This window comes from Tachysurus fulvidraco, chromosome 1 (genome assembly GCF_022655615.1).
Source record: "Tachysurus fulvidraco isolate hzauxx_2018 chromosome 1, HZAU_PFXX_2.0, whole genome shotgun sequence".
NCBI lineage: Eukaryota > Metazoa > Chordata > Actinopteri > Siluriformes > Bagridae > Tachysurus > Tachysurus fulvidraco.
In genome coordinates, this window is record NC_062518.1 from 33,038,620 (window position 1) to 33,057,855 (window position 19,236).

Below are 19,236 nucleotides of genomic sequence, written 5' to 3' on the forward strand. Positions count from 1 at the left end.
CAGACTTGCTCATTTGGAATAAATACAAACACATTTAATATGTCTAATATTAATCTTGAATTTTTTGTATAATACTAATCTTCGTATACTATTAAAATTTCTGTACTTTGTGCCCTACGTACTGTAAAGTCACTGTGATACAATGTCCACTGTTAAACGTTACATACAAATAAATTTGAATATGAACAGTTTTTTAGTAAAGGATAGGGCAAATAAATGATTATTAAAACAAAAGTTTGAAAAACTAGACAAATTAGGCACAAATATGCATGTGTTTCTCAAGCCTTGTTTTGCCCACCATGAGTTGTAAATTCTGTATTGTCAAATACTGTCAATACAATAAAGAGCAGGTTTGAGAAGGATGTTTCAGTGATGGAAACTAATTAGTGGTGTTTAGCAACCCAGTGTGTATTCATGCAACTCCATTCGAGAGACAAGAATCAACATGGTATTAATCAGAAGATTCCCTCTAGATTTAAAATAATCCATTGTAAAAGTGGCTTCAAATAAGTTCATTCAAAGAATGCAGAAAATTATGAAACACACAGGCATAAATACCACTTGGAAGAATTTACTAAACCGTTCAAGGGGAACCTGCAAGTATTGATTGGAAAAGAAGAGTCACAGAGATATTAATCATTGAAGATACCTGCGAAACAAAACTAGATCTGATTATCTGCCACAGTCTGTGTCAGATATAGATTACTTTGTAAAGTTATAGGTTGACAGAGTGGGCCAGGTTACCAATGCTGCTGAGAGTGTTGTGTGTATAGGCAGGTCATGAGGCATATTGATACTTCTGTAAAGCTGTGACCATGTCTTGGATTAACTGTAAGAACTAGACTTGTAGGTTCTCCCTTTCATTCAGTAACCTGGGTGGTCTGACACGAGTGACATCTGATATGTTGAACAGAACTGAGCTAAATTATATAAATAAATAAAAAGTGGCGATCAAACTTTCAAAGAGAATCATGAAAAACAAAACAGAAAGAGACAATCTCATTGTTCTGGCTAACCATTTTCTTCCCTGTAAACTACACCAATTAATTAACTGCACAAAACACTGCAATACTGATTTAATGTAATCAAGTCTGGAGTGTTGAGACTGAACCTTGAAACCATTCGGTGTCACAGATACACACTTCTTACATACTGTAATCAGAACCCCACCAATGTGAACTATTCAATTAGAGAAGAATGGAAGGACAGCAAACCTGTGGGTGACACAGAGAGATGGGACATAGATGGAAAAGCAGATGCCACAGAAATGATCAGCTGATAAAGCTGAAAGAGTATAGCATTGAAAAATACTAAATAAGACTTCATTCGTCACAGCCATTGACTGCATGGAGTCAAGCAAACAATTTTTCATTCACGTAAGAACAACTGATTCCTTAAGAGATCCAAAAGTCAGTATATTCACGCCTGAATTGGCACACGACTGCCCCGGGTGATAAGAGCCAACAGAAGAGCCATCTGAAGAATATGTGGATTTTCTTCTTCTCTTCCATTTGTGGGATTTTTAAATTAGTCCATTGTCCATAATAATCATGTCCACTGTATTCAATGGCATAGCCATATTAGTTGTAGTGGAACTTGAAGTGGAAGTTTCCACCCGACTCAAAGGGGTTGAAGCCAAATGGCCAGCCTCCTCCTCCTCCTCCTCCACCTCCTCCCTGCTGGTTCTCAGGGTCCAAGGGATCGTCTCCTGAGTCGAATTTTTGGCGCATCTCTGTAGAACACATTGAAGTATTAAGATTTAGTATAGTGCGATGGCTAGATCTTATACTGTTAATAGATTAGACTCTTGTCACTGCTTTGCCATTACTTCAATTACTATTAGGATACATGCCCCTGTCTTTACAAAACAAATTTCCCTCATCTAGTTCAAAAAATAAATACATTTACCTGGATCTGTAAGAACTTCCTTAGCTGAAGCGATGTCGATGAATTTCTTCTCAGCTTTCTTCTTTTCCTCTTCAGACTGGAAGTTGTCCGGATGCCATTGCTGTGCCAATTTCCTATACGCTTTAATGATTTCCTGTTTGCTAGCAGTCCTGAGGAGAGAACAAGAACAAGGATTATTCACTTGTGAATTAGTTTTGTACTAGTGCTGCTGAAGGGTATAAAAACAAGAAGTCAATATATATATATTAGTATATATAATGTATATATATAATGTACATATATATAATGTATCTTCCTTATGTCCATACCGGCTCACTCCTAGGATTTTGTAGTAGTCCCTTTTCCGTGACATCTTCAGGAGTTTCTGTGCACGTTCAAGACCTTCACGAATCTCCTGATTCCCCTGGTCAAACTCCCGTGCTTCCTGATAATCCTCCACAGCTGAGCAAAGAAACAGAATGAGAAAGAGTTCAAGAGACAGACCATAAACTTGACCATATCTTGATTTTCATTGATTAAACATGTGTCTTATGTCTCATACATAAGCACAAGACAATCTACCTTTCTCATACTCCTGTAGCAGAATGTAGGCTTCAGCTCTGTCTCGGAGGATGTGGATATTTTGAGGGTCTCTCTGATGGGCCTCTGAACATGTGTCTACTGCCTCCTCTGCCTTCTTATTCTACTCACATGAAGCAAAGACCACAAAGAAGAATGTGAGGAATCTACAATTATAATACAATGTTACTGCACCAGTTAAACATTGTTTCAAGTCCAGAACATTACAAACCTTCACTAGACAGAAGCAGATCCTCTCCTTTGCTTTATTAGTGTAGAATTGGACATTTGGTTCGGTCCTCATTACAGACTCATATTTTTCTATTGCTTCTTGATATCTGTTAGACAAATGGTGAAATAACATTCACTTAGGATGGATGTATGTGCTCTCATTCATGAAGCAGACAAACCCGAGTAGGCTGCACAAAACCCTGACTGATCTCACTAATGCACTGGTGGTGGAATAAACACAAATCCCCCACAGTCACTCTCCAAAATATAGTGGAGATAAACCATCTCAGAAGAACAGAGGTATTTACAAAGGCAAAGTGGGACTAAATCTGGAACAGGATATTCAAAGGGCACAAATGGATGTGATTGTTATATTAGTATAGAAAGTATATCAGGGATTTGTTCAGAAGTCAGACATCACATTGGCATTTTTTAGACTGTAATCACATTTTCCTGCATATCTACATATAGTACTTATGTAGTGGTGCATACACACTATACATACAGTAATTTGGAAGAGGCAAAAGCTAGTTTGCTTGGTACCATTGAATGCAAAAAAATTTCCCTATGCTAATGGAGCAACCCAGAGCTTACCTCTGTTCTGAGATCAGTTCCTCACCAGAGTCCAGCTGTTTGCTAAGCTTCTTCACTTGCTTGTAATGGGCAAAGCATTCCTTGTCATCTTGATCCAGTTTCAGACACTCCCGGATCTCACTAATCACCAGAAAAAGAGATCGGGAGAGAGAGAGAGACAGAGAGAGCGAGAGAGAAAAAGAGAGAGACAGCATGAGAGAGAGAATAGACTAAATATGTAAACAAGCTGATGAGAATCTTTCCACAATATGTTGGGTATTCTAAGACCAGAACAGTCAGTGTCACATCGAAAACACACCTTTATTTGAGAATTTTATTTTTCTTATTTTATCTGAGCAGTTTCACTTTTACTAGTTGTTCAGACAGGTGCATACCTGAGTGACTCATGGTGTTGTCCCAGGTCATATAGTAGACGGCTGAGTTTGAGAAAAGCCGCTCGGTTATCCGTTCTAAGCCGTGCTGCAGGAGTCAGGTCTAATATAGCTTTCTTCGGCTCCCCAATGCGGATGTAGCATTCTGCTCTTAGCTCCCGCGATTCTGGATCCCATGGAGAGATCTAAATCAAAGGATGGATGACCGATGTTATTAAAAGCAAGCTTTACATAACCCTAATTCACCTGAACATAACAAATGAATTAATTCTTATGATTTTTTTGGGGTGACCCTTTCTGAAACTCACCTCTATGACCCTCTCCAGCACCTGGATGGTGGTGGTGTAATCCCCACGATGATGGGCTTTATGTGCCTCCTCCTGGAGATGCTCCAGCTCCTCGACTCTGCGGAGCTGATTATTGGCCTCCGCCGTGTCTGGAGAGCGATGCAACTGGAGAAAGAAAGAACAACAAAGAATCCACATTAACAGTGTAACGGGTCACAGTGCCTGGTTTAACTTTGTTATGGCATGCTCTAAAGCATCTCAGAATTTGCTTAAGGATGCAACAGCAGTTTACACACATCTGCTTATGTATCTGTATGAGAAGTAATAAGGATAGGCTAATCATTCTTTATCTCACCACAGCCTGGAAATCATCTCTGGCATCTTGAGGGTTTCCCTGCTTCAAGAGAATATTCCCCCGTTGTATCCTAGCCTGAAAACATCCCACACACACAAAATATATCATAAATAGTAAAAAGTCTTAAAAGTTATCAGGTTTCATCTAACCTATTACATCTGTATGAAATATTCCCTAAATGTTTTATTTTATTTATTTATAACAACAAGACACCTAACAGACTTACAGCTAGGAAGTCTGGTTTAAGCTGAATAGCTCGAGTCAGGTCTGGCAAGGCTGATTTTGACTTCCCCATGGCCAGAAACACAGCTGCACGTTTGTAGTACGTCAGGTAATTCTTTGAGTCCCCCTCTACATGTGGTTGACAGCAGGCAAAGAGAAAGAAACAATCAAAAAAGAAAACAACAATACAAAAAAACAGCATCTACTGTATTAAATATTCTCTCTGCATAGAAAAGTGAGTCCTGAAAATAAGGTAATTGCTCAAATTGCTCACTAACTTTGCAATGCAAATTATTTCAGTGCTTGCTATATGAGAGAAGTAAAAGTTCTTAAAAAAATCTTCTGATGGACTGAAATTACAGCTATAAAATAAAACTACTTCTGAAAATAAAGTGAAAATATTTCTTGGACTTGTATATATTGATTTATACATAGCCAGAAATTTGTGGACACCTGACCATCAACCCCATATGTAGTTCTTCCCAAATCTTTTGCCACAAAGTTGGAAACACACATTTTTAATGCTGTAGCTTTAATATTTCTCTTCATTTGATCTAAGAGACCCAAAAAACTGTTACATCAGGAAAAAGATTATGCAACATAAAGACAGTTTGTCATGGTTGGAGTAGAAGAAGTTGAGTAACCGTTACAAAGCTTTAACCTGATCTGAAACCTGACCTAACAGCTTTGTTTAATTGCCATCAGTGTACCTGACTTGTGCTCTTGTGACTGCAAGAACACAGCCATGCTCTAAAGTCCAGTTGAAAAACCTTCAAATAGTAGTAGATAATATTGTACCAGCAAAGGGGAACTATATCTGGAATGGGACGTTCAAAAAGCGTATGGGTGTGTGATGGTCAGATATCCACCTACAACTGGCCATGTAGTGCATGTGTGTATAAATGGGCCACACCAACTGCTGAGTGATAATGGGAGAGCGCCTCTGCCAGCTGCCCTGCAGCAAGAAGCTTTCGGCCCATCTCCAGGTGCTGCTCGATTTCCACATGGGTGGCACCCAACACACCTGTAACACAGTGGAAATCACTAGTCTTACTTATTGAGACATTTAACCAGTCACTACATACAGTACAACCATTCACTTCATGAACAAACACTAAAGTGCATAATGAAAACCAGTCATATTGCATTGGGAACCAAAATAATAGACATTATTCATGACTTTAAAGCACTAAACAGTTACTCGTGACAGACAATTACACAACACATAAATAACGTATAATATCACACTGGTAAATTTTTCACTGCTATAACACACCGTGTGCGCGGTTTATAAACACAGACAGTTCTGTAGGAACATTAAGACATAGCACATTGTTTAACACACGTTATAATCAGAATATATTTATGTAATAGATGAGTTGTTGTCCTGACTCTTACCGTCCAGCTGCAGGTCCAGAACAACACACAGTAGTGACACTGACGACAGGAAGCTACTTAAACCTCTCCGGCGTCCCGATTCCATCGTTTTAACTCGTCACAACGAAATGTAACTTTTTCCTATATATATGTAGATGTAAATTCCGACCACTAATACAAAAAACCCCACAATTTTAATGAAGATATCACCAAAGAATCATCTTTACAGGTAAACCATAACTTCCTGATAATGATGTTTCAAGTGTCCGACTGTCAAATGCTTCCGACTGACTAATCAGACCGTAGAAATAACGTTCCCAGGTTTATCAGCTCCTTTCTCCGAGATATAAAGCTTGATTGTCATTTCACGGCGCACGACAGTTTAACCGAGAGCCAGTTGCGACGCTTATTACGTAGAGCTGTCTACTTTATGCTTCGAGCTCTAGGGCGTAGAATTCAAATCTTCTACCTGTCAGCTTGCTATGTGGCTGGACGGTACGAGAGCACGTCTGTGTTTGCGCTGGTGTTTCCCAACCAACGTGGTCGCGTCTCATTGGCTAAACGAGTGCGAGGAACGCCCATTTCCATATATGGTCATCCACCATATCGGTTTCCATTTTGACGTCACTTTTATTCCTGGGTCTAAACACCATTCCAATAAACAGTGATTGTTTTTGCCAAGTAAGTATAGAGCAACTGCCCTCCTTCTCCTTCTCTCCAAACCCCTACCTACCCCTTGTTTAAGTAAAAGACATTCTGCTTGCAATGCATTCTGGCATTCATTTATTTCACAATTATAGCTATAAAACAAAGACATGCAATAAGAATGTGCCAGGAAATTAAAAATAAAACATAATTAAACATAATTATTCATCTGTATCGTGAACAGCTGTTTACTTTTACAAAACCACACAAAAGCGTCAACATTCCTGTACAATGTAAAAAAAAAAAAAAAGAATTTGTAATTTAAAATATTACAAATTCTGTATAAAAGTGGAATAATTTCAAGGCATTTCTGTAGAACAGATTAATAAAAACGGTTTAAAAGTTGCTTCAAGTATTGCCGCAGAATTGTCACTCAAAAAAACAAAAACAAATCTGGCTTCGTAATTTGATTCCAACTAACATACAATGCTTCAAATGCTTGTACAAATCTACACATTTACATTACATGCACTCAATGAACATGAACACACTCTGGGTCTTTATCATATTTATACACTGAGTTGTCCTGTACTGGTCTGGTTGGCTGTTTGATCATTTATCAGACATATGCATTCTTGTCATAAGTGCTTTGCGCATCTCTTCTTGATGCTGCTCCTGTAGAGTATATGGTTCCTCTGGAAGGTTGATATGTATACGCGCTAAAGAAAAAAGGAATAAAATAATTGTATTCCATGTACAAACATATTTACATTTGTGTGTGTGTGTATGTATGTGTGTGTGTGTGTGTGTGTGTGTGTGTGTGTGTGTGTGTGTGTGTGTGTGTGTGTGTGTGTGTGTGAGAGAGAGAGAGAGAGAGAGAGAGAGAGAGAGAGACATAGAGAGAGAGAGAGAGAGAGAGAGAGAGAGAGAGAGAGAGAGAGAGAGAGAGAGAGAGAGAGAGATACTGTACTTACGGTTTGTCATCTGTCTTAGTTTTGCAGGAAAATACTAGACATGCTCCAGCACAGATGGCAAGAGTCCCAGAGCACCATCCAATGTACAGTGCTTCTCCTATCTCATACCTTCAGCCCAAAACACACAGCAGTAACACAACATAAAAACCTGGATACAACTAACATCCTGCACATACTCCCATACAGTGGGGTCCAAAGGTTTTAGACCACTGGTGTGTGTGTGTGTGTGTGTGTGTGTGTGTGTGTGTGTGTGTGTGTGTGTGTGTGTGTGTGTGTGTGTGTGTGTGTGTGTGTTCCATCCAGGTGACTCCAGATGGCAGCATCTCCTCACTACAAAAACCATAACTCACTTTGTGCCTGGGTAAAGTGGATTGAAGAACTCCTGGGTGATGTTGAATGCATACCAGGACACAGATATCATTGTGCAAATGCCTTTAGTAAAAGGACAAAAAAATAAAACGACACAATTTTGAGTCAATCATACAATGTTTATCATATTCCTTTCCCTGGCCATATATCTTGTAATATGGCTACATGTAATCACTGTATTTAGGTTTCTTACCTTGTAGAATGAAGAAGACTCCTCCAGTTCCAGCAAGCTTGCCTTTGAGAACTAGGTTGTCCTCAGCTGCTTTGCAGCATTGCATGCCTATGAGGGTGGCAACCAGGCCAAATGTCCCAAAAACCACAGCAGTGATCATAAGAGCCCTTGATGCCTGAAGATAACCTGCATGGACAAGTGAGTATAGACATGAGTCTATTTAAATGGGCTATTAAACATTTTGGATATAAGGGAGCTGTCGAATAAAGATACTATTATGAAAACATTATTATTGAATTATTATTAATAAGTAACTTTGAATTATTTTAATTATTATTTCTAATTTCCACAACAAGATACAAATCCTAACCCTAACTCTGACCTTTACAATCTTTAGTACAAGTTAAGTCATTCATGAATGTGCAGTTAGAAAAAAATATTCCAGATTTCCTTGAATTCTTGAAGTCCTTGAATCTTTGAAGTCTTTAATTAAAAATGAATATAATGGCTTTCATGTAGACCTCTGAAATTAAACTTAGAAACAGTTTTGAAAGTAGCATGGATACCCGAATTTTTCCACGTTCTTCTGTTCTATAGCAGTGTGCCTAATGCATAGCACATTTTATGGTTTCCATTTTCATACAGTTGACGGAACTGAATTTTAAGTTTAACATTTAGATTTGAAAAAATATATATATAAAAGAAGGTATATAAGGATAATATATCTTACCCTATAAAATTACTTTCATAAGTATAAGACATAATAAAAGCTTCAAATTAAGAAAAACAACGTTCTTTTTTTAATAAAACAAAAGGAAGAAAGAGACACGGTATAGCGGGCTTACCGGAGAGCGCAAGTAGTGAAGGGAACTCGCGGCAGTTGTGCACTCCGGTCGAGTCAGTAGCGCACGACATCCACAGGTTCTCATATAGAGTGGAGGTGGTGATAACGTTCCCGTCCACAGTGGAGGTCTTCCAGTAGCGGTTAGGTAATGTGATGCCTACCATAACCCAGCCCAAAAACCCGAGAAACAGGGCCACCACTTCAACAATCGGATCCATTTGTTTTCTGCGTGCGCCTTTGTCAATCCTGTGTCCTTATACTTCACTTTTCACTTTTGTCCAGCTACCCATGAAGAGCGGGTGCACACCTGTGAGACAAATCTTTCGAAGATGCTGAGTATAAAGCACGCAAATCAATGATTTATGAGTCTCTCTCTCTCTCTCTCTCTCTCTCTCTCTCTCTCTCTCTCTCTCTCTCTCTCTCTCTCACTCACTCTTGCGCGCTCTTCTCCTTCGGTTTACACCCTTGAAACTGGGCAGCTGGTTATCTAGAGACCAGGTAGAAACAAAGTCCAACGTTCTGCCTAGTGCCTTGATAGTATGATGATTTTTTTAACAGTGATTGTCTGGGAAACTCAAAGCTGTTTTTCAGGGGCATCATTTAGTCTACACTCTCAGAAAATCAACAACCAAAAACTGTACGTTTCTCTTTCACCTAAAAACGTGGAAATATTATCTTTATTAGTCCGCAAAAAAAATTTCAACTAAAGCTTTCAAGGTTCACTACTCAATAAAGGTAGCACCCCTGATACAAGGAAAGGTCTACAAGTTAAATGGACAACACTATGGAAGTTGTGCTTGACACTGAAAAATCTAGTGGAAAGCCTTCTCGGAAGAATGGAGGTTATGTAACAGCAAAGGGGAGCAAAATGTTTGATGGGATGTCCAAAAAGTACATATGCATGTAATGGTCAGGTGTCCACAAACATTTGACAAACATATAGTAGTATCATTCCCATCCTTTAACATATCTTATACTCGTCAGATACCCATGAAGTGTTATTCTCAAGGCATTGGCTGACTTTCACGTACAAATCAAAAAGTATATGGTCGATTTACTTAAAGACATATTGCACATATAGAGACATAGCAAACCTGTCTTCTGTTTTGCCATCATTTTTCATCTTCTCCAATGTTAGGATAAAGTCTTTTGTTCTTGACCAATGTTATGTTTCTTGTGCCAGCTACCTATATATCAATATGGGAAAATACTGATAGTAAACCTGTAAATTAAGCCTGTGCACCACTAAAGTTGAGCTGTAATGAAAGTAAACAATGAGAGTTTGGGAATATTTATTATTATTTATCTTATAAGGAGTGAAAACAAGAGTCATAAAATCAGGGCTTTTTTGTTTATGATGTTTCTGTAGTTTTAATGTGTAGGAAAATAGATTAGCCTTATTTTATGTTCTGGTAAATGGATTGGCTGAAAAGGCATTTTAAAACAAATTCATTCAGTTAAGACACACCCATTCTCTTTTGCCTTAGGGTTGTCAATGATTGATTTCTTCTTAGTTCAATTAGCTTTTAAATTCAATATTACACTAGATTTTTGCACTTTGGACATGATTTTCTCCAGCTTCACCAGCAATTCCTTCACATGGTTTCAACGTGAATCTTCTCTGTCTTCCTTGTTTTCAAATGAAAGTTAAAAAACAACCCAAAAGGTTTTGGCAAACATTGGAGGATTGTGACCTTTGTTAACACATGAATATTTGGAGATAATATTGATTCTTGTCTAGAACATTTCACATAGGTGTAATGAGGGTAATTCTGGCAATTATTAAATTGTCCATTGATGTTGATACACTTGTATATAACATGGAAAAAAAAACAAGTGAACAGTTGAAAACGACACACCTAAGGTAACTTAATCAGTTGAGTTTTCAGTAACCATTCAGATCCCTGTTATGTTATTTTGTTAAGAGGTATTCTTTAAAGATAAATTGTCATCATCATAGCCTGGCTAACTACTGCACAACTCTGATACTGAGTTGGAACATGTATTAGTTTTTGCTATTAAATATCCTTCTTATCTTTTAATACTGAACATGGTCAAATACACCGAAACGATCTCTGATCCAAGATCAGCATTTAGACTTCCAAATTTGTAGTGCTACACTGATATCCTTTGAAAATACAGCATTTGTGGTCTTTTGGTTGGTATTGATGTGGAATTAACTTTGTTGCATTGTAAAGGTCAAGTTTATTGCCGTCATGTTTACAAGGGTTTGGTTTTTATTGCTGTTTGAGCACAATGTGGTTTTTCACACTAAGGATATTCTATAAAATGTTACATGTTGACTTGTGTAGTGTTTCCACAGACATATAAAACAGGCAGTTTCTCCAGGTTATTGTTCTGTAAAGTAAAAATCATGAGAAAGGGTTTAATCACTAAAGATAATAATAGAGCAAATGTTTTAAACGCTGACTTCACAGGGGGCGACGTTTTCATGGTCTCTTTCAGGAACCCAGGTGACCTATAAAATGTATCTGAATATATTTTAACGTTTCTGTCTGAAAGCATCTGTGGGGCAAACTGAGTGGCATATTCTTAAGGATGTGAAGCAACAGGTACATACAGAGTGCATTATAAAATAACAATGTTAAAGAAACATTGATTCTGAATAAATATTAACATTTAAAGTCCAAAGTATAAATATGGCATTATAAATAAGTGTATAAATATTGATTAAATTGAGTTAATGTTGAGAAAGAACGGTGAAATGAAATGTGCTTTCCAGGCACCTAGTCATCATTCACTTTTACTTCAGTTAATGTTTAACAACAATGCAGAACATAAAGAACATCACTGATGGCAGCCGTAATCTATCCTGTTGTAAAATCCAGTGACCTAGCAAAATGATCTCAGATCCAAATGATGGAAAGGTGAATTGATCAATGATTTAAGAACAGCCCACACCACTGGTCACAGGTCTGCTGTCCATTAGACAAGGTTTTGGTGTGTAAACCCAATAAGCAATTTCTTTCTCTCAAGGCCCATTTATTGTTTTATCAGAATGAGTGGGATCAGTTCTGCTCAGTGTTAGAGCTAGACATTGACTAATTGTGTGATCACACTGCAGCTCACACACTGCTTTAAAAACACATGCAGTTTTGAAAGGTTAATGGCACATTACGGTTGTAAAACCACAAGTTGTCATCGTGTAAAGATGACCACGTTATCCTTTAACTTCTACTCTCTTTAATTGTATGAGCCCTAATTTTAGTTCCCTTTTTAGTTGTTTCAATAAAACTGCGCAGTGTTAATTAGCATTTACACACAGACTAAAGATTACACACAGACATGACACATAAACGTTACAGCAAACAAATGTGACAGTAAATCCCATACATAATAAAGATAATAAGAAAGCAACAGCGGCCCTTGCGATTAGGTGAGCAGTCATTTGGACTTCGGTCATATACACGATTAAAACAACTTAGGCACGTTGATAAAAAAAAACAAAGACAGCGTTGCATGGAAACTTCTGTATTACATTTCTGTATTATATATATATACACATTAAGTAAAATTGATAAATATGCAATTACGGTGTTACGATATTATAACTTTAGTTATAATTAGAACCTGCTAATCATTTACACCGGTGTTATACATTATATATTTATAATATAATGGAAATACTTGTGAAAGAAAATACTCATGTCAATATTTCACCCAAAGAGTTTAATATATAAGCACAAAAAAAAAAAAAAAATTAAAATGAGGCTACTTTGTAAAAGTGATTCTGTGATTAATTGGTGCAAGTAAAAAAAAAGAAAAAAAAAAAAAGGAAAAAATAAACAGACCAGAAATCAACAAAGAAAAGATGAGTAATTCTTGTTTAATTAGCCAATCTTGTTCTTTTGAAGCCACAAAAGCTCTCTTCATTATTAGGACTTCCCAGATTTGGCCACAGCCAACCCAATCAGTCCTGCTAATCCTGCCACACCCAAGCCGATGCCTCCGACAATAGCCATGCCAACCAGGCCGTCTGAGGAAAAACAAAATTGGGAAAAATGTTCATTTATTTAATTTAAAACTCTCACACAATTATAAAATGATCTAAACTAGTTAGAATAAAAGGAAAGATATCACATACTGAAATCTTAAAGTCTAAAACATTGCTGCTTTGTGCACCATTATCAATCTTTCCTACAGTTTGCTAGGTGATACAGTTTGTTATATAGGTCAAAGCAAAATTCTCTCAAATAAAGAGCAAGTGGTAAAAATTAGGCAATCTTTTATTGATCCTGAGCCAAAGGGGACCTTTAGAATAGGAGAGGGTATAAGGAAACCTGTCAATATGCACCTAGCACATCGTGTGTATAATGACTTCCTGTATCATTCGTTAATAATGTGTGGATCGGGCAAATCCTCACAATTCTCCTCTTATGATTTCTCCTTGTGATTTACTATCTTTACTATCTATAGTATTTGCTTTACAAAAAATGTACCTCCATTCACCCAAACAAAATCAACACAACACACACTTACCTTTCTTTAGTGCCTGTTCGATGAGTTTTTCCAACTCACTGGCCTGCTTATTTCCAGGTTCATTCTGAAGCAAAATGCGAACGTACTTTAGGGCTCTCTCATAATCCTGAGAAAAATAGAAAAAGAAAGCCACACATAACAACATAATGTTAGGTGTTCATTGCTCAGCAATAAGGGGCAGACATTTTCCGGTACATTTCCCGAAACTTTTCATGCAAACTATATTTGAGGAATTTTAATTCTAATGGATATTGATTTGTAATTTCTAGAAATTTATACAAACTGTATCATATAAAATCATAGATAAAAACATTTTGCTTAAACATAAGATTTATAAAAACCCCAACATTTTGGCCTAGTTCTACCGAATAAGATTAAAAAAAACACTTATTCAATGCAATGCACAGATATATAAATAATTAGTTGAACAATTGAACAAAAAACATTTTATAATTGCTGCAAATGAATAGAAATATCTAGATGAATAAATACACCTTAATCAGCATGCTTGCTTAAACAAATATGAGCAATAGTTCTATATACTATATACAATAGTTAAAGGCTTGGACAAATAAAGTTTTTTTATATACTTTGAAAGAAGTTTCTTATGCTCATTTAAGCCTGATTTATTTGATCAAAGATAAAGAAAAAGCAGTAATATTGTGAAATATTTTTACATTTTAAAATTGAAACTTCTATTAAGCAAAGAATCCTGAAAAAAAAATAACAGCTTATAAAAAATTATGAGGATCACAACAACTCTATGAGAAATCAGCATATTAGAATGATTTCTGAAGGTACATCTGACACTGAAGACTGGTTTAATGGCTGATAAAAATTCAGCTTTGCATCACAGAAATACATCATATTTTAAAGTATATTACATCAGAAAGACATTGTAATAACAATATTTCACAACCAGTTTGTCCTGTATTTTTTAATCAAATGCCGGCTCAATGATCATTAAAGACTTCTTTCAAAAATATTAAAAATAGTAATGAGTCAAAACTTATGATCAGTACTGTGCTTCTGTAAAATGACAGAAAACTGGCTAGCAGAGAGGATTAAAAGATAAAGTACAGAACAGCTTGAGCTAGTTAGCCTCATAAATAGTCAATGAAATAGTGCTAGCTTCCATTTAGCATATATGATTTACTGGCTGGCTAGATACTGTAAAAACACATTTTTTCTATTTTTTATTATTTGCTAAATAATCTTTAATACTATAAATAAATCATATTTAATAAAGTAAATATATGCAAACTAGAAAAAATGCAAACCAATGTGGAATCAATGTTTCTGTAGTAGTCAGAGACTGGAAAGGGGTGGTGGTGGCGGCGTGCGTTTGTGTCTGTTTGTGTGTGTGTGTGTGTGTGTGTGTGTGTGTGTGTGTGTGTGTGTATGTGTGTATGTGTGGTGGTGAGGGGCTGGTTAAGGGGATTGATTGTCTTTTTAGACAGCTTTTAGACCGACTGAGCCTAAATGTCTGCTCAGTCAGTGTATGTGCATTAACAACGGTATAATTTTGCTGCACAATAGCTTAGACAAAGCACAAGGGAGAATTAAATATAACTTTATTTAACAATTAACATGCTAAATACTTTTCTCTCATTCTATTTTATTCTGTCCTATCATCTATAGCACAACTGTACATACAAATTTTTCAAATTCATTTTGTAAGGTTTTTTTTTGGTCTATTTGTATTTACATATGTGTATTTTTATTTCTTTTCATTCGCATCTTATTTTTATTGTCTCTGTGTTGTTGTCTCTGTGTACTGGATGCGTATGACAAACAAATTCCTTGTATGCGCAAGCTTACTTGGCAATAAAGCTCCTTCTGATTCTGATTCTAATTCTGATGTAAATACTCATGAAGATGGACCTTTAACATGATTTTGCATGTATGTTATGGAGGAATGCACGGTGCATTACGGGGTATGGCCTCAATATCCCTGCATGAAAATCCCCTGAATTTTGCAACCCTAAACAAGACACTAAGACAGTGCTTCATTAACACAGCTGAAAACACTGACAGCAATTCTCTTTCAGAAATAACAAATCTTATAAAAAAGTAATAAATAATATTACTAAACAAAATACACAAAATAAATAAAAAACTATTATATATTATTCAAACTAACAGACTAATTCATAAGAAATCAGGACATGCATAGCAAAAAGAGCATTAACCTCACCTTAAGTTTGTAGTTTGCAACAGCCAAATAAAACAGATAATCTCTCTGGTCATCCTTTGAGCTCTTCTGTACCAGCTCTAAAACAGTGAACAGATTCATACAATGATGAAGTAGCTTTACAGTATAACACACAGTTAGCTGAGTAGAATCTGAGAAACTATCAACATAGTAGTTATATGTTAACAATAAGCAACAGGTTAAAAATATAATAAAGAAAATACACTTTTTTGAACTATCACGAAATCTGTCATATTGTTCAAACAATTACTTGCTATGCAAACAGTTACATGCTATAGATAAGCAAGAACTTGTGAGAACTATAAATGGACTCACCCTCCAATAGCACAATCCCTTTCTTTATGTCGTTTGTATATTTACTTCTGACCAAACACCATGCATACTCAAATTTGGTGTCTTTAGACACGGCTCCCTTCGACAGTTCCGATTTGTATTTTTTCTCGAACCTCTGTCAAAAAACAAAAACAAAATCACCAACACGAGAAACAACAAAAATGATAACATCTGCTGTATATCTGCTGTCAGGACCACAAGTGTGATAATGTTTATCAGAGATGTAAAAGCTATTTCACTGATTTGTTGTTACAACTTCTGGTATTGAAAATATAATGTTTTTCCATACATTTATGTACAGAAACAAAAAGCAAAAGCTGCTTGGCCCAGTTCTAAAATTATAAAGGTCAAACTATAAGATGAGATGGATTATCAAAATAACCTAATTTTAGGCCGTGATCTAGATGTTTGTTTTTACTTTTAATAACTGACTTAATATGAGAATAAATATACCAACCATTGACTGATATACTTTGTGATATTCAATGTGCAGATTTACTGTTTACACTGAATTGCTTTTGGGGTCAAATGTTTAGTGATCTGATAACTTTGTCATAATATTTGTTTTTAATAGTAAATATGAATTTGGAAGAAGGTAAAGAGTGGTTTATTAAAAAGGAAGGCTCATATGATTTCTTTTCTTTCATAATCTTTGAAGGATTTTATTACAAAATGCCTTTTTTCTTGCAGACTAAAGACTTTGAGTGTGCTTTGGTTAAATACGGTTGAGCAACACTATATTTATTCAGGGTGTTGAAAATCAGTTGAATAACTAACCACATAACACATATTTCTCTACATGAGCAGAGAAAATTTTATCACGGAGTAAAATTAAATAAGGCAACCTTCTGACAAGACCAGGACGACAGACGGTTAATAGAAGCACACAGCAGTAAAATTGGGTGTTTTGTTTTTGCTTCTAATGACTTTTGAACAGACGCCAAAGCTGAAACAGAGCCGCGTATACTTGACTTGATATGCAAAACAGTGTACACCAACATGTCGTAGTTCTCAGTGCCACTTTTTTTGTAAAGAGCACATGTACGTCATTGCAGACAAATTTGTTTTCAATTCAGTGGGTTAAATACACACATTCGGTATGTATACTACATGTAGAAAGACCTTCTGACTTGTGTTAATTACACTGAGCTTTTAAATAGACTACTTATTCTAATAACAGTGAGCATATTTTGCCTGTACCAATAGTTCCTCATGCTTATTCTACAGCACTTTCATGTACTGTAGAAAAGAAATAACCCACATAACACAGCCATTAATACACACACTTTGTTTTCAATTTCCACTGTAAAAGTTTGCACATTTCAGTTTTATTTTTCTGTTCATAAATAGCTATAAATAGCTAAACACAAATAGCTATATTAAAACTTCAACAGCTTTTCCTTCATCCAATACTGCATTTTGTGCACAGAAGGGGAAAAAATGATAAAATGTTTAGTAACAGATGAAGCTCATGTAAAGGCAAGTCTTGTGTTTTATCATATTGGTTATTTTCCCTTTCAAGCACAAAAAGAACAATATAATTGTAAAAATACAATCATATCATAAACCTAATTTCAAGAGCAAAACTCCCCAAAACCTAAAAGAGATTAACACAATTTATCTGTTTGTATGGAACTACTTTCAGTTTTCCCTGTAAATGTTGCTATAAATGCATTATTTTAGATGAATAACAGAAAAACAGGTCAGAAAAAGTATTGAAAATTATACTTATAGCTAAAAGTATGGAACACGATTGATCTAAAATTGTCAGACACAGGAACAGTTTCTTTCCCAGGCAATCACCCTGATCAACAACTCACCAAAATTATATGCACTGCTTCATATCTATAAGTACTGCATTATCAGGACTGTCAGTAATCAAATCATCTGTATATATTACACACACTGCTGCTGCTATATATTGTACAAAAGCATAATATTGCACAATATTGTTATTTGCAATCCCACACTTTATTTACATAACTGATCGTTCATATTCTATATTCATATTTAATACTCATTGTGTGTATATTGTATCTTATCGTCTGCATTGTCTTGTATAATTTGTATTATCTTGTATAGTGTTATGTCTGTACTTTTGAGAGTCACAAACAGCTGGACCCAAATTCCTTGTGTGTGTCAACATCAACACACTTGGCCAATAAACCGGATTCTGATTATGATCTAAAGCTACTGAAGCGATTCACGCTATATCTACTGCTGTGGAACATTATTTTTAAAGGAATTTAACTCACACAAAAAGACAGTAAATGTATGTGTGTGTGTGTGTGTGTGTGTGTGTGTGTGTGTGTGTACTGATGGAGATGTGTTCATGAAGGATTAAGAATGGACTGTGATTTTGTGGAAATGTCACCAAAACAAAACAAAACAAAACATGGTGCACATGGTGTCCTGGTACGCACATGGTGTAAACATGTACTAGTGATGACAGTCTGTTCAAAAGTAATTCAAGATAAATAGAAGGCGCAAAGCGCATCTAACTAATTTTAACTAACTTTTACACAGAGGTATGTAAACAAAGCTAATTAAACAATGACAGGGTTTGATATTCAGTCGATTCAGTGACAACACAAGATTTCCACTTAAATATAATGAATATTACAGAGCATATTAAATAACTAGACGTGTACTTTACAATACCATAACATACTCATAATAACAACCATTCTTATTGTAGTTGTTACGCAATATGATGATGTAGTATAGCAAGCTAGCAGCTAGCTGGCACGAAAAAATGTGCCACAATAATTCATGTTTCTTCCCATCCGTCGTGAAGACCGTATATCGTGATATAAGTGAGAGAAGGCTTCAATTTCACACGTGAGATATAAATACCATGCTCTAAACAAACGGTTACCAGTAAATCCTCCGGAGCTACGACATCAGCCACCACCGCTTCCATGTTGCCGGAAATTCTAAACAACTAACAAAATAAAAGTCTCTGAGAAAGAAGCACTATTGCATCAATTTAGAATCAGTGACATTGAAAAGACACGAACACATATATAATACAGACAGTTTGTATGTACATTGGAAAAATGTGCATATTGAAATATAAATAAGTTAGTATGAGCTTTAAGTAAATAATGTAAGAATTTAGTGTTTACATTTCCACTGAGAGATAATAACATATCCGGTGTTGTGTACACATTAAATACAGGTAATATTTGCATTTCTCTGAGTAAACATTTAAAACGATGATGTACTTTTTGTTAAAGTGTCATAAACATGGGGGAAATATTAACAAGTTAAATGTTCTC

At 35.9% G+C, this 19,236-nt stretch overlaps 3 protein-coding genes across 4 annotated transcripts; all 3 read right to left on the minus strand.

The window, feature by feature from the left end:
• Positions 1 to 555: 555 nt before the first annotated feature.
• dnajc3b (DnaJ (Hsp40) homolog, subfamily C, member 3b) lies at positions 556 to 6,457 on the minus strand. Its single transcript, XM_027134473.2, has 12 exons — positions 5,925 to 6,457; positions 5,440 to 5,550; positions 4,531 to 4,655; positions 4,305 to 4,379; positions 3,971 to 4,114; positions 3,666 to 3,847; positions 3,292 to 3,411; positions 2,699 to 2,804; positions 2,470 to 2,590; positions 2,217 to 2,349; positions 1,909 to 2,057; positions 556 to 1,732 (listed from the first exon to the last, which is right to left on the minus strand). Exons 1-12 carry the CDS (start codon positions 6,007 to 6,009, stop codon positions 1,581 to 1,583), a joined length of 1,503 nt encoding a protein of 500 aa, XP_026990274.2. The 5' UTR covers positions 6,010 to 6,457; the 3' UTR covers positions 556 to 1,580.
• A 212-nt stretch (positions 6,458 to 6,669) lies between these two features.
• On the minus strand, positions 6,670 to 9,323 carry cldn15a (claudin 15a). The gene is made up of 5 exons (XM_027134474.2): positions 8,909 to 9,323; positions 8,085 to 8,249; positions 7,873 to 7,954; positions 7,523 to 7,630; positions 6,670 to 7,267 (listed from the first exon to the last, which is right to left on the minus strand). The coding sequence occupies exons 1-5, from the start codon at positions 9,123 to 9,125 to the stop codon at positions 7,168 to 7,170; spliced, it is 672 nt and encodes a 223-aa protein (XP_026990275.1). The 5' UTR covers positions 9,126 to 9,323; the 3' UTR covers positions 6,670 to 7,167.
• A 3,253-nt stretch (positions 9,324 to 12,576) lies between these two features.
• Positions 12,577 to 18,917, minus strand: fis1 (fission, mitochondrial 1). Of its 2 annotated transcripts, none has more exons than XM_027134461.2 (5): positions 18,834 to 18,917; positions 15,938 to 16,070; positions 15,605 to 15,681; positions 13,408 to 13,513; positions 12,577 to 12,904 (listed from the first exon to the last, which is right to left on the minus strand). In XM_027134461.2, exons 1-5 carry the CDS (start codon positions 18,876 to 18,878, stop codon positions 12,804 to 12,806), a joined length of 462 nt encoding a protein of 153 aa, XP_026990262.1. In that variant the 5' UTR covers positions 18,879 to 18,917; the 3' UTR covers positions 12,577 to 12,803. The 2 variants fall into 2 exon arrangements, with proteins under 2 accessions (XP_026990262.1, XP_026990263.1); XM_027134462.2 differs by lacking the exon at positions 18,834 to 18,917 and adding an exon at positions 18,812 to 18,831.
• Positions 18,918 to 19,236: the final 319 nt, after the last annotated feature.

What these genes read in the sequence shown, in the direction of transcription:
- fis1 (XM_027134461.2), bottom strand. Translation starts at nt 18,878, where the DNA reads ATGGAAGCGGTGGTGGCTGATGTCGTAGCTCCGGAGGATTTACTG. An exon ending in TAGCTCCGGAGGATTTACTG is followed by an intron (nt 16,071 to 18,833) that starts GTAACCGTTTGT and finishes GTTTTTTGACAG; the next exon opens with AGGTTCGAGAAAAAATACAA. An exon ending in AGGGATTGTGCTATTGGAGG is followed by an intron (nt 15,682 to 15,937) that starts GTGAGTCCATTT and finishes TCACTGTTTTAG; the next exon opens with AGCTGGTACAGAAGAGCTCA.
- cldn15a (XM_027134474.2), bottom strand. Translation starts at nt 9,125, where the DNA reads ATGGATCCGATTGTTGAAGTGGTGGCCCTGTTTCTCGGGTTTTTGGGC. An exon ending in AGTCTTCTTCATTCTACAAG is followed by an intron (nt 7,955 to 8,084) that starts GTAAGAAACCTA and finishes CTTTTACTAAAG; the next exon opens with GCATTTGCACAATGATATCT. An exon ending in CCACTTTACCCAGGCACAAA is followed by an intron (nt 7,631 to 7,872) that starts GTGAGTTATGGT and finishes TTTGGGCTGAAG; the next exon opens with GTATGAGATAGGAGAAGCAC.
- dnajc3b (XM_027134473.2), bottom strand. Translation starts at nt 6,009, where the DNA reads ATGGAATCGGGACGCCGGAGAGGTTTAAGTAGCTTCCTGTCGTCAGTG. An exon ending in CCATTATCACTCAGCAGTTG is followed by an intron (nt 4,656 to 5,439) that starts GTGTGGCCCATT and finishes AACCACATGTAG; the next exon opens with AGGGGGACTCAAAGAATTAC. An exon ending in TGCTGGAGAGGGTCATAGAG is followed by an intron (nt 3,848 to 3,970) that starts GTGAGTTTCAGA and finishes CCTTTGATTTAG; the next exon opens with ATCTCTCCATGGGATCCAGA.